The 13,840-nt window shown below is 39.1% G+C and overlaps 1 protein-coding gene and 1 non-coding gene across 2 annotated transcripts; both read right to left on the reverse strand.

Moving 5' to 3' along the window:
• Positions 1–6,758: 6,758 nt before the first annotated feature.
• On the reverse strand, positions 6,759–12,150 carry LOC117250767 (ribonucleoside-diphosphate reductase subunit M2). The gene is made up of 10 exons (XM_078173717.1): positions 11,917–12,150; positions 11,608–11,676; positions 10,674–10,826; positions 10,382–10,498; positions 9,286–9,419; positions 9,106–9,200; positions 8,853–8,986; positions 8,513–8,617; positions 8,311–8,424; positions 6,759–7,263 (listed from the first exon to the last, which is right to left on the reverse strand). Exons 1-10 carry the CDS (start codon positions 12,004–12,006, stop codon positions 7,111–7,113), a joined length of 1,164 nt encoding a protein of 387 aa, XP_078029843.1. The 5' UTR covers positions 12,007–12,150; the 3' UTR covers positions 6,759–7,110.
• Positions 7,798–7,936, reverse strand: LOC144466624 (small nucleolar RNA SNORD94). The gene has a single exon (XR_013493215.1). It is a non-coding gene; the product is annotated as a small nucleolar RNA SNORD94 (small nucleolar RNA).
• Positions 12,151–13,840: the final 1,690 nt, after the last annotated feature.

Genomic DNA, 13,840 nt, shown 5'->3' on the forward strand with positions numbered 1-13,840 from the left:
TTTCATGATTTTGAACGACATGCTATACTACGACTTTTTTATTATTTTGGACGACCTATTATAATGTTTTTTCATGATTTTGGACATCATGCTATACTATGACTTTTTTTTCATTATTTTGGACGACATGATATACTATTATGTTTTTTCATGATTTTGGAAGTCATGCTATACTATGACGTTTTTTCATAATTTCGGACAACATGCTGTACTATGACGTTTTTTCACAATTTCCAACAACATGCTATACTATGACGTTTTTTCATAATTTCAAACGACATGCTATATACTATGACGTTTTTTCATGATTTTGAACCACATGCTACACTGTGACTTTTTTTCATGATTTTGGACGACATGCTATACTATGACGTTTTTTCATGATTTTGAACGACATGCTATACTATGACGTTTTTTCATGATTTTGAACGACATGCTATCCTATGACTTTTTTTTCATTATTTTGGACGACATGCTATACTATGACTTTTTTTCATGATTTTGGACAACATGATAATACTATTACGCTTTTTCATGATTTTGGAAGTCATGCTATACTATGACGTTTTTTCATGATTTCAAACGACATGCTATACTATGACTTTTTTACAAGATTTTAGACGACATGCTGTACTATGATTTTTTTGCAAGATTTTGGACGTCATGCTATACTATGACTTTTTTTCATGATTTTGGACAACATGCTATACTATGACATTTTTTCATGATTTCAAACGACATGCTATATACTATGACGTTTTTTCATGATTTTGAACCACATGCTATACTGTGACTTTTTTTCATGATTTTGGACGACATGCTATACTAAGACATTTTTTCATGATTTTGGAGGTCATGCTATACTATGACGTTTTTTCATAATTTTGAACGACATGCTATCCTATGACTTTTTTTTCATTATTTTGGACAACATGCTATACTATTACGCTTTTTCATGATTTTGGAAGTCATGCTATACTATGACGTTTTTTCATGATTTCGAACGACATGCTATACTATGACGTTTTTTCATGATTTCGAACGACATGCTATACTATGACTTCTTTTTCATTATGTTGGACGGCATACTATACTATGACGTTTTTTCATGATTTTGGACGACATACTATACTATGACTTTTTTTCATTATTTTGGATGACATGCTATACTATTACTTTTTTTCATGATTTTGGAAGTCATGCTATACCATGACGTTTTTTCAAGATTTCGAACGACATGCTATACTATGACGTTTTTTTCAAGATGTCGGATGACATGCTATACTGTGACTTTTTTCAAAGATTTTAGACGACATGCTATACTATGACTTTTTTTTTCAAGATTTTGAACGGCATGCTATACTATGACTTTTTTTCATGATTTTGGACAACATGCTATACTATGAATTTTTTCATGATTTTGAACGACATGATATTCTATGATGTTTTTTCATGATTTCGAACCACATGCTATACTAAGACGTTTTTTCATGATTTTGAACCACATGCTATACTATGACTTTTTTTTTCATGATTTTGGAGGTCATGCTATACTATGATGTTTTTTCATGATTTTGGACATCATGCTATACTATGACTTTTTTTTTTATGATTTCAAACGACATGCTATACTATGACTTTTTTCCAAGATTTTAGACGACATGCTATACTATGACTTTTTTTATGATTTCAAACGACATGCTATACTATGACTTTTTTTCATGATTTCCGACAACATGCTGTACTATGATTTTTTTTTTCATTATTTTGGACAACATGCTATACTATGACGTTTTTTCATGATTTCGAACGACATGCTTTTCTATGAATTTTTTCATAATTTTGGACGTCATGTTATACTATTACTTTTTTTCATGATTTTGAACGACATGCTATACTATGACGTTTTTTTCATGATTTTGAACGACATGCTATACTGAGACGTTTTTTCATGATTTCGAACCACATGCTATACTAAGACGTTTTTTCATGATTTTGAACCACATGCTATACTATGACATTTTTTCATGATTTCGAACGACATGCTATACTATGACTTTTTTTCATTATTTTGGAGGACATGCTATACTATGGATTTTTTCATGATTTCGGACGACATGCTATACTGACGTTTTTTCATGATTTCGAACGACAAACTACACTACAGTATAAAGTTTTTCCTTGATTTTAGACGACATGCTATACTATGACTTTTTTAAATGATTTCGGACGACATACTATACTATGACTTTTTTTTATGATTTTGGATGTCATGCTATACTATGACTTTTTTGCAAGATTTTGGACGACATGCTATTCGATGACTTTTTCTCACGATTTCGGACGACATGCTATACTATAATGATTTTCCATGATTTTGGACGACATGCTATACTATGATTTTTTTTTTCATTATTTTGGACGACGTGCTATACTATGACCTTTTTTCATGATTTTGGACGTCATGCTATACTATGACTTTTTTTCATGATTTTGAGCAACATGCTATACTATGACTTTTTTCCAAGATTTTAGACGACATGCTATACTATGGCTTTTTTGCAAGATTTTGGACGACATGCTATACTATGACTTTTTCTCACGATTTCGGACGACATGCTATACTATGATTTTTTTTTCATTATTTTGGACGACGTGCTATACTATGAACTTTTTTCATGATTTCAGACGACATGCTATACCATGATGTTTTTACATTATTTTGAACGACATGCTATACTATGACTTTTTTTCATGATTTTGGATGTCATGCTATACTATCACGTTTTTTCATGATTTCGAACGACATGCTATACTATGACTTTTTTTCATGATTTCGAGCGACATGCTATACTATGATGTTTTTTTCATGATTTGTAACGACATGCTATACTATGACTTTTTTCCAAGATTTTAAACGACATGCCATACTATGACTTTTTTTTTATGATTTCAAACGACATGCTATACTATGACTTTTTTTGCAAGATTTTGGACGACATGCTATACTATGACTTTTTTTCATTATTTTGGACAACATGCTATACTATGAATTTTTTCATGATTTCGGACAACATGCTATACTATGATGTTTTTTCATTATTTTGAACCACATGCTATGCTATGACGCTTTTTCATTATTTCGAATGACATGCTATATACTATGACATTTTTTCATGATTTTGAGGGACATGCTATACTACAGTATAAAGTTTTTCCCTGATTTTGGACGTCATGCTATACTATTACTTTTTTTCAAGATTTTGAACGGCATGCTATACTATGACATTTTTTCATGATTTTGAGGGACATGCTATACTCTGACTTTTTTCCAAGATTTTAGACAACATACTATACTATGACGTTTTTTCATGATTTCGGACAACATGCTACACTATGACGTTTTCCCATGATTTCAGACAACATACTATACTATGCATCCATCCATACCCATTAATAAAAGTCCTGCGACCCGACCCACACCCAGGATTAAACCCACCCAGGCTCCAGTCCCTCATAGTAAGCTGGGTTTTTTGTTCTTGAATTCGAAATCCAGCAGAGGAGACATCTCTTTCACTAGATGGTGAAAACATTCAATCACTGCCAGGTTAGGAAACATTTTAGCATGCTCCTTCCACCGCCATCAAACCTCCAAAGGATCCTCCTTGGGTGTCCTGAACTCCATGTAGGCTTCCACCTCATCCTCGGGCTGCAAAGTTTCATGGCTGGGATTATTTATTTCACCTTTATTTAACCAGGAAGTCCCATAAGGATTGAAAATCTCTTTAAGAGACCTGGTTGAGGCAGCAGCCAGTCAGAACACAATTAAAATGCAACAAATACAACATATAATAAAAATAGGGCTGCAACTAACGATTATTTTCATTGTCGACTAATCTGTCGATTATTTATTTGATTAGTCGACTAATCATTGTATCGAAAAATGTGTTAAAATGTTGAAAAATGTCGGTCTGTTTCTCCCAAACTTCAAAATTATGTCATCTAATGTCTTGTTTCGTACTCACGCCGAAGGGTTTTAGTTCACCGTCATGGGAGAGTGTGTAAAGCTGCCAATATTTCAACATAAGAAGCTGCAATAAGAGTATTTTGGGGTACTTTTATAGTACTTTTCTATGAAAAATGACTCAAACCGATTAGTCGATTACTAAAATAGTCACCGATTATTTTAATAGTCGATTAGTCATCGATTACTAGATTAATCGTTGCAGCCCTAAATAAAAAAAAAAAAAATCCACAATAAAAACAACTATTCAAACCCAGTGACCTCTCAAGAAAAACAAGTATGTGTTTGTAGCCCCTTTAACACTGCCAGATTTTTTCCGTCAATGTTGGGCCATTTTGCCAGCAAGCTGCGAGCGTTTAGACACACAGAGCTAGATTGCGAGTTGATCCGAGGTGCCCAATTTTCCACCTCGTAGGGTAGTTATATTGGTGGAACCCTTTTAGTGTAAAAAGACAGAGGCGGCCTTCCGCAACGGGAGGGGATGTTGAAAGCCCTTTTAAGATATGAATTGTGCAAATTTGCAGGAAAGCCCAATCAGTCTTTGTTCAGCATTGGCAGTATAAAAACAAAATCAGGGAGTGCAGCAAAATGCAGCCTACCTAATTTTGTTTATACAGAAGGCGCCTTTTTTGGGGCAATGGGGGGCGTGAGAAAGTAACAAATCGCGTAGCTCAGCGTGTGATGTAAACAGTGACGTGGGAGGGAAGCCGCAGCTGATCAGTCCTTCGGCGACTCTCTCGTAAGTTGGCCCGTTCTTCACCGTTCCTGTCACCTGAGTCGTGGGAGGAGCTGTTGATGACGTCGCATGTGCGACCCACTGGCGGTGGATAAACAGGAAACAGCTGATAGCAGAAATTAGCGAGCAGCTAGTAGCAAGAGGGAAAGGTAAACCTGACAGACACTGTAAAGATGGGTAGACAAGGAATTGCGCGCCCTCCTTGCCCTCGCAAACGAAGAGGCCATTAACCGTCAGATGACGGGGACGGTGAAGAACGGGCCGACTTATGAGAGAATCACCGAAGGACTGACCAGCCGCGGCTTCCCTCCAACGTCACACGCTGAGCTACACGTTTTGTTACTTGCTCACGCCCCCATTGCCCCGAAAAAGGCGCATTCTGTATAAACAAAAGTAGGCAGGCGGCATTTTGCTGCACTCCCCGATTTTGCTTTTATACTGCCAATGCTGAAAGAAGACTGATTGGGCTTTCCTGCAAATTTGCACAATTCCTGTCTAAAAAGGGGTCTGTCACCACGTTCTTTATAATGCCCTTAAATTCATCAGTGGATAAAAGTGTTTCTAATTCTAGATCTTTTTGACGACTTTTTTTTTTCATGTCCAAGGTGCAGGGTAGAAAACTGCAGTTTCCCCAGATCTGTTAAAACCCAGGGTTCATTAAAAAGTAACCAGCGGAGGAGTGTAGCTGGAAACTACCAGAGCTGACACACGGCAAGATTCAGACGTCAGCTGGAAGTTTCCCCCATATTGCTTTATAGATAAAAATATACCTGTGCTGTTGTCTGCGAATGGTCGATGATGTCCAACACAGCAAATCATAAAGAATCCAGAGATGAGTCAGGGACTTTGTATTTGTAATAAAACGTAGAGATGCATGGTTCACTGTATTAAGGCTATATAAAATGGAGGAGGTTGCAAGCACATATAATATGTCACTGTGATCAATCACAGACAGAAAAGTAGCTTCCACAAGTCTTTTCTTAGCACTGACAGCCAGGCAGAACTGGGTGGTGACGGCGTAAATGGACTGCACTTGTATAGTGCCTTTCTAGTCATCTGACTACTTTTAACATACTCGCACACTGATGAACAGCCATCAGGAAGAATTTGGGGTTCAGTATCTTGCTCCAGCATACTTTAACATGCAAACTGGAGGAGCTGGGCATTGAACCGCTGATCTTCTGTTTGGTGGATGACACATTGTGCCTCTGAGCCACAGCTGGGGGGGGGGGGGGGGGGGGGTTTGAAGGTTCCACATGTCACTGACTTTTGAAATAAAATTAACTATGGTTTGATAATCATGATTGATGTCAGAATATTACACATATAATGCATATCTTTTCACTTTTAGTCTGGAAAAACAAAAAATAGACTTTTGTTCCGACCACTGTCTGCTTGTGTGGAGTCCATTTTTACCCATTAATTAATTTTCTTTTTTGCAAGGAGCTGACCCCGTGCAGGACTCTGCACTGAACTGAAGAGGGAAACTGCAATAACCATCAAATATTTTTTTCTGTTCCCACAGTGAAAGTTGTGGATGGTAACAACAGAACCGTTCCTTACCGCCCCCATGTTTGGTCTCTGTTGGGGTACCTAGCACACAGATCTGCTACTAAAAGGTGGAGCTAGAAACCCTGCAGTCAGATTGGTCGGTAGAGGATGGTCACTCTGGTTTTATGTCACCTCTGTTCATACATCAGTAAACTAGAACTATAAAATGAAAGAGAAAAAAATAACTTTCAGTAATGACTTTAAAAATATATATTAATTTGGAGCGGATTATGTGAAGGTTATATATTCTAATCTCCACTTCCTGTGGGCTACAGCAACACTAAACCCCTGAGCTTGCCTGAGAAGGACTAAATGCACAAAGCTGCTATTTTTAAATATTCCAACTGAGAAATTAAAGAAATGATTTCTACCAAAAAATGAAAATTAATCTTCATTTATCAGCAGCAGTTTGTAAAGAAAATGTTAAAAAGCAAAACTACGACCAGGTTTGTACAAACTTTTATTACAAAACCTAAAGTTACCACTAAAAAGGAAAAACTTAACTGTACATATTTAATAAAGTACAACAAATCTGATCTTAAAACACTGATTTAAATATAAATCTTTACATTTTATCACAAAATGCAGATAAAAAAAAAAGATATTTACAAACACAGGCTTCAGTCTGTAAAACTCTCATTTCATCATATAACGGTTCTGTACAAGTGTCAATGTGATGCCACTCCCAGCATGCACTGGTGCCAGTCTGTCACAGAGTTGTTGTTTTTTTATGTTGTTGATGTTAAACCTGTCATCCTCCTGCGATGTGAAGTGTGACTAAGTGTTTCCACCTCTGTCCTCAGAAGTCGGCGTCCAGCCTGAAGGTGTTGTCTGTGGTGCCAGACATCACGCCCATCCTCTGGTACTCGCCCACACGCTTCTCAAAGAAGTTGGTCTTTCCCTCCAGAGAGATGTTCTCCATGAAGTCGAAGGGGTTCTCCGCCCGGTAGATCTACAGAGACACAACACAGAACCCAGGTCAGTTTATTCTGCACATGCTTAACTGGAGACGCATTAAAAGAGGATGATTAAAAGCACTGAGACCGTTTTGTTCTGTCCAACAGGAACTCGTTCATTAAAGTCCAGTTCAGACCAAAGATTCACAACGAGACGAGTTGAAACAAACAACTACTGTGAACGCTCCATTCTGTAACGATGTAAAAAGCTGCCAGTTCACAGGAAGTGACCACAATGAGACAGTGTATCATCTATAGTCAACAACTCGGTACTTCTGATCTGTAACGTTGACAGGAAGTGACCACCATGAGACGGTGTATCATCTATAGTCAACAACTCGGTACTTCTGATCTGTAACGTTGACAGGAAGTGACCACCATGAGACAGTGTATCATCTCTAGTCAACAACTCTCTGTAAGTCTTATTTTGTGGCAGCTTTTCTCTGTAACATTCAAAGACAGTTTTGTCTCATCATGAATCTTTGGTCTGAACTCGCTCATTCAGAGTTCACTCAGTGCTTCAGGTGCCGTCTGTTCAGACAGGCGTCTGTTTCGTGCTGCTGTCGTTCTGCTGGTGAACCACTTGTCCTCCAATCAGAACGTGTGCAGCAGCACTCAGCCCCCATCATTGGCTGAGGTCCGTACCCCTGCGCCTCTCATCATCACAGACCTGATCCTCCTCCAGACATCTGATGCTCAGACTCCACATTTAAAAAACTTAAACTATAATTCTGATCAGACCACTGAGCAGCTGATAAAAACCCTGCAGCTGTTACTAGAGTCAAAACTGAAACAGGACAGAAACATTTTAGGGCGACAGACTGAAAACATCTGATCCAGGATCAGAACAGATCCCAGATCAGTGTCAGAGTCTGTCTGACTTTATGTAACTGTTCCTGTTACAGCGTACAGACTCCAGCTGTCATCTGCATCAGCTGACTGAAAACAACCTTTTAGTTCTGGCTGTAATAACGGACATGTTTGACATCATCAGTCGTCCCCCGGCCCTACTGGGAGCTGTGGTTTTACTGGGATGTGGTTACCTTTGTGAAGCCAAGCTCCAGCATCAGTCTGTCGGCTACAAACTCGATGTACTGATTCATCAGGTCACAGTTCATCCCGATCAGCTTCACCGGCAGAGCGTCCGTCAGGAACTCCTGAGAACACAACAAAGAACACACCATTAAAACCAGGTCAACAATCAGCTGACTGACAGAGAGACACCATGACATGTCGAGGACCCACCTGCTCGATCTCCACGGCGTTCTTGATGATCTTGGTGACGGTTTCTGCCGACGGTTTGTTCACCAGGTGTTTGAACATCAGACAGGCGAAGTCACAGTGCAGACCCTGAAACCAGTAACGCACACCAGTTACAGCCCAATGAAACCAGTCACACACACCAGTTACAGCCCAGTGAAACCAGTAACAGACACACCGGTTACAGCCCAGTGAAACCAGTAACACACACCAGTAACACAAACTGGATTTATTTCTATCAGTTAAACAGACTGGATCAAACTGGATTTATCTGATGTCAAAGTGACAGGATGAAGCCTCCTGCTGATCAATAATCAATAATCACCTCGTCTCTGCTGATGAGCTCGTTGGAGAAGGTCAGGCCGGGCATCAGGCCTCTCTTCTTCAGCCAGAAGATCGCAGCAAAGGAACCAGAGAAGAAGATTCCCTCCACGGCGGCGAAAGCCACCACACGCTCACCTGAGGAACCACAGAGTCACCATCAATACCTGATCAATATGTGATACCTGATCAATACCTGATACACAGATCAGTATCAGAGCTGACTGACAGCAGGAACAGGAAGGGAGCAGGTTTACCATATTTGGCGCTCTTGTTGCCGATCCAGTTGATCGCCCAGTCAGCCTTCTTCTTCACACACGGCAGAGTCTCGATGGCGTTGAACAGGTATTCTCTGTGGGTCATTGAACACACCGTCAGTAACCAGTAACAGACACCAATAACAGACACCAGTAAGATCCCAGTAACCAGGTCATCACCTCTCTTTGGGCTCCTTGATGTAGGTGTTGATGAGGAGGCTGTACATCTCTGAGTGGATGTTCTCCATGGCGATCTGGAAACCATAGAAACACCTGGCCTCCGTCACCTGCACTTCCTGTGTGAAGCGCTCCACCTGGTGGGAAAGAGACGACACTCAGTCATCAGCTCATCTCAAACTATTGATCACTGATTGATTGCGTTATTGGTTGGTTACTTTTATTTTACATATTTTTCCCTTCTGACAGAAGCGTTCATCACACATGACATCGGACATATGTAAATCCAACAATAAAGTTTCTGTAAAGTTTCTCGAAGCGATAAATGGCTTCGTTAAGGCATTAAATAAAATAAATACGCTGGTTTTGGAGGGCACATCTTCTTTAAAAATCTGCGGTAAAATAAATACAACCATTCAAATTTGGACGCCCCTCCTGTAAAATTAAATATATGCCCCTCCTACAATTATTTGAACTGCCTCCACCCTACTCCCAGTCATGAACAAACAGTCCCTCAGACCACATGATTAAATAGGAAACTGCTTATTAATGAAAGTATAGTTTTAAATGTTTCGCTCAGCAGCAGTAAACGTGTCTGACAAGACACCAAATCTTTATATTTTAAGCTAAATGTGAAAAATGTCACATTTGTTGTATTTGACTTTCTGATCTGAATAATTAATAAACATCCTGTTAATTTAAATCATAAAATCACAGCATTAATGTGATGATGATCAATAATGAATCAATAACTGATCTGAGAGCTGATGTTTCACTTCAAGAGCTTTGCTTTGGAGTGCTGCAGGAATGAGCCCTACAATGTTGAAATGTGTTGGTGTGTTAGCATGTTAGCACTTCCTGTTCTCTCAGTTTGAGACCTTCAAATTTTGTTCTCCGACATAAAACACGTCAGTAAATCGCCCGGCGTCCGTTTTGAAACTTTTATGCGTCTTTAAAATGGCAGTTGCTAACAAGTGGCTAAATAAGACTACAGAACGCCGTCATGCCAAACATGGTTTTACGGCCATGTTGTGGTGGTGACTTAAAGCCATGTGACTGTGGTGTATGTTGTTTATAGTGACATGTGGGCGGAGCTCACCAGATTCTCGTTGACGATGCCGTCGCTGGCGGCAAAGAAAGCCAACACGTGAGAGATGAAGTACCTCTCCTCGTCCTTCAGAGACTCCCAGTGCAGCAGGTCCTTCGACAGATCCACCTTAACACACACACAGCACGTTAACATGACATCAGCTGTGACATCATCTGTGATGGACCTCAGTTCATCAGAGCAGACATTAGCCGTTTATAATATTAGAGATGATGGTACTGCATATGTACTGCTGTATTTCTCAGAGCTCTCAGACAGAGATGGGAGCAGTCTCCATGGTTACCTCCTCAGCGGTCCAGAAAGACGCCTCAGCCTTCTTGTACATCTGCCAGATGTCGTGGTACTGGATGGGGAAGATGACAAAGCGACGAGGGTTTTCCTTCAGCAGAGGCTCCTCCTCTTTCTCCCTGCTGCTGCTCTTCTTCACTGCTTTGGGCTGAGAGACAAAACACACAACTGTCACCCGAATTGTTCAGGATTTGAAAAGTCTAAACACATTTGTGAGAGAAAAAAGAAAGTGTTTTTTTTTTTTTTTAAATTTTGTCTGAGGGTACCATACAAATTCACATTGTTGTATCTTGTGCATTATACATTTTTTTGGCTACATTTTTCCCTCCTAAAAGTTTTTGGTGATTTCTCTTTACACATTTCAGGCAATTTTGAAAGAAAATGTGACCGCTGTCTTTTGGCCAAAATCACTACATTTATCAGCCAGAAACTTTAAAAAATAGGAAATTATTGCTAGAGTGCTGCTGATTGTCCTTGGACACATCATGTCTGACAAATGCATCCCTCAGAAAAACAAACAAATCTGAGCTTAAAATAGTGACACTCAAAATCACTTTATTCTACTTTTTAAAATTTGGCCAAAAATGGATTGTTTGCATGACAAGAGTGAAAAACTGAGACTTATTAACCTCCAGGGTTTCATCTTACAACTTTTAACTTTCAAACAGCTAATTTATGCTTGAGAGAGGGTCAAAGAAAGAAAATAAAAAAATCAAAACCCAAGTCATATCCCAGCCTCCCCCCTCCTGATAAGTTAAGAACACTCCCAGATAAACAGCAACAGCTGTCTGTTTGGCGCCAGAACCATATTTTAGGCGCCACATGAGCACAATAATCAACACTAATTAATAATGCTGTATTTTAATATGAGATGAAGATGATGTGAGTTAGATGAAGATGATTAAAGGTTTCAGCAGATCTGTACTCACCGCAGCGTCGTCGAAGATTTTCCGCGCGGTTTTAGACGCCAAGATCCGGGTCGTGTTCAGACTCGGAGGCTGAAAGATCAATGACAAGAACCCCTCAGTGAACAGATCAATACTCTGATACTGGATCAATACTCTGATACTGGATCAATACGTTTGATTGATGACATCAGACTGAAACACACATTAACTACAGGACCGTCACAAGATGGCTGCCGTGAGGTTAAAGTGTCCAACACTGTGCTGGGACCTTAAAGTGACATGAGACGTTATAATGACACATGAAACATGAGTGTGTGTCTGAGTTCTCACCGTGTTTTCTTTGTCCAGCGACATGTTGTTGACCTGACTGATGACGCCGTTTTCATCCTTGACGGAAAGAGGAGAGCGAGCAGAAAGCATTTTGATTTCCTCCCTTCACGCGGACACACGAATAAAAGACACGTTAACCGATTAAAAGTCGGTTAAAAAGAGAAGCAGCAGCAGCAGGTTTGTTGCGGAGCTGCGGACACAGACAGAGAGCAGACACACTGAAGCGGCTTCTGACCGCTCGAGCCTTTTTTATTGAAATCTTGGCGCTAGAACGCAGCCGGCCAATAGGAACACAGCTAGTGTTGGCTCTTTAACAGTGACGCTGAGACGGAGCCAATCAGGTGGAGAGCAGCGGTCACGTGACGCCCGGGCAGCTGCGGGAGATTCAAACGTCTTTGTCTGTGAAAAGTTACAAAACTGTCCGAAACCGGTATTACAAAACTGTTAAAATCAGCGTTTACACAACGTTTATGATTTAATAAAAACACGCGTTTATTTTACAGTAAAAACTGTTAAACTGTGATTCTGACACTCAGTGTGAGAGGGAAACATTACTGTTACAATCCCAGAAAATAAATCTGATTTCCGTGATAAGATTTTAGCTCTGTGTTTCATAAACGTCTGAAAGAGTGTGGATGAGTTAAACTGTCACAGAAACACAGCTGGGACATAATTAATAATTCTGTTTATAGATACACTTAAACTGCACATAAGATATGTGGAAACAGATAATAACTGTGACCTGTTTCTTGAGTCAATTTCTGGTTTGTTTCCCGCTGCCGCCAATTTGTTGGTCGCTGATGTAAAAGATTACCCAACTGCAGGCAAGATGGCGGACAAGGGCGCCGCCATATATCCAATGATTACCGGAAGTCCATAACGGAAGTCATTTTTTTTCTTTTTTTTGCTTTCCCCCCCCAGAAGTCGGTTTTTAAGTCTGTCTTTTTTATATTATTTATTTTAGCAATGCATTTACAAACTTTAAAGCAGTCAACAATGGTAAATATATACATATGTTATAAAAATAAATAAATAAATAAATAATAATAATAATAATACAATTATTTAAGTAATTATTATACAATACAATCATGTTTTGTTTGGAATAACAATGACCCCAACAAGTTAACCCTACAAAAATTGCAGCAAATCAGCAAACACGTGAATTTTAGTTGATTTAATTTTTAACAAAGTTTAAATAAGGTGAGCACTTTCAGTGCTATTGGGCTACAGTGGCAACATGCAGATTACTGTCAGGTCATTCAAAACAACTGAAAACCATGGACACAACAAATGTCATACTTACTCTTAGATCAGTATGGTTAATTGTAACTATCTGACTATTAAATGAACGTAATAATTAGACTGTCATATTGTCAGATGTATTCTATTATATTTCAGCAATACAGGTAAACACAATATTACACTATTGTAATGGCAACATAAAGAAGTAGACTTGGAGTTCTCTCTTTTTTGTGAACAAGTTTTTATTCCAGATATCCATATCAATCTTTAAAGTAGAGAAAAACAAAGGAAAAAAATGGAAAAACAGGTCTATAAAATGTAAGAAAATGGTATAAAATGTCAACCACTGTTTGCCAAATCCCAAGATGCAACCTAAAATGTCTTGTTTTGTCCCAAACAAATATCATTAAACATTACTGTTACATGTAGAAGTATATGATCTCAAACAGATACTTCTCATCAACATACCATGGAAATGAACTGCATTTTCCGTGTGGTTTTTCAGGTGCCTCTGGATCGCGCTCTCATTTTTGGTTTTAAATTTGGGGCAGAGAGGACTCCCAAACTTGGATGGTGAAAGGGTTGTGTGCCCCAGACTGGCTTCGTCATGCAAAATAGAGGGGTGCATCTGAAAAAAGGAGAAGTCTGGAAAACATACTGAACATCAACCATATTTTAC

Source organism: Epinephelus lanceolatus, chromosome 13 (genome assembly GCF_041903045.1).
Source record: "Epinephelus lanceolatus isolate andai-2023 chromosome 13, ASM4190304v1, whole genome shotgun sequence".
NCBI lineage: Eukaryota > Metazoa > Chordata > Actinopteri > Perciformes > Serranidae > Epinephelus > Epinephelus lanceolatus.

Bases quoted from the DNA above. Each gene is read 5' to 3' on its own strand.
- LOC117250767 (XM_078173717.1), bottom strand. From the start codon at position 12,006: ATGCTTTCTGCTCGCTCTCCTCTTTCCGTCAAGGATGAAAACGGCGTC. The intron at 10,827-11,607 runs GTGAGTACAGAT...TTTGTCTCTCAG, and splicing joins AAATCTTCGACGACGCTGCG to CCCAAAGCAGTGAAGAAGAG. The intron at 8,987-9,105 runs GTAAACCTGCTC...GTGGTTCCTCAG, and splicing joins CAACAAGAGCGCCAAATATG to GTGAGCGTGTGGTGGCTTTC.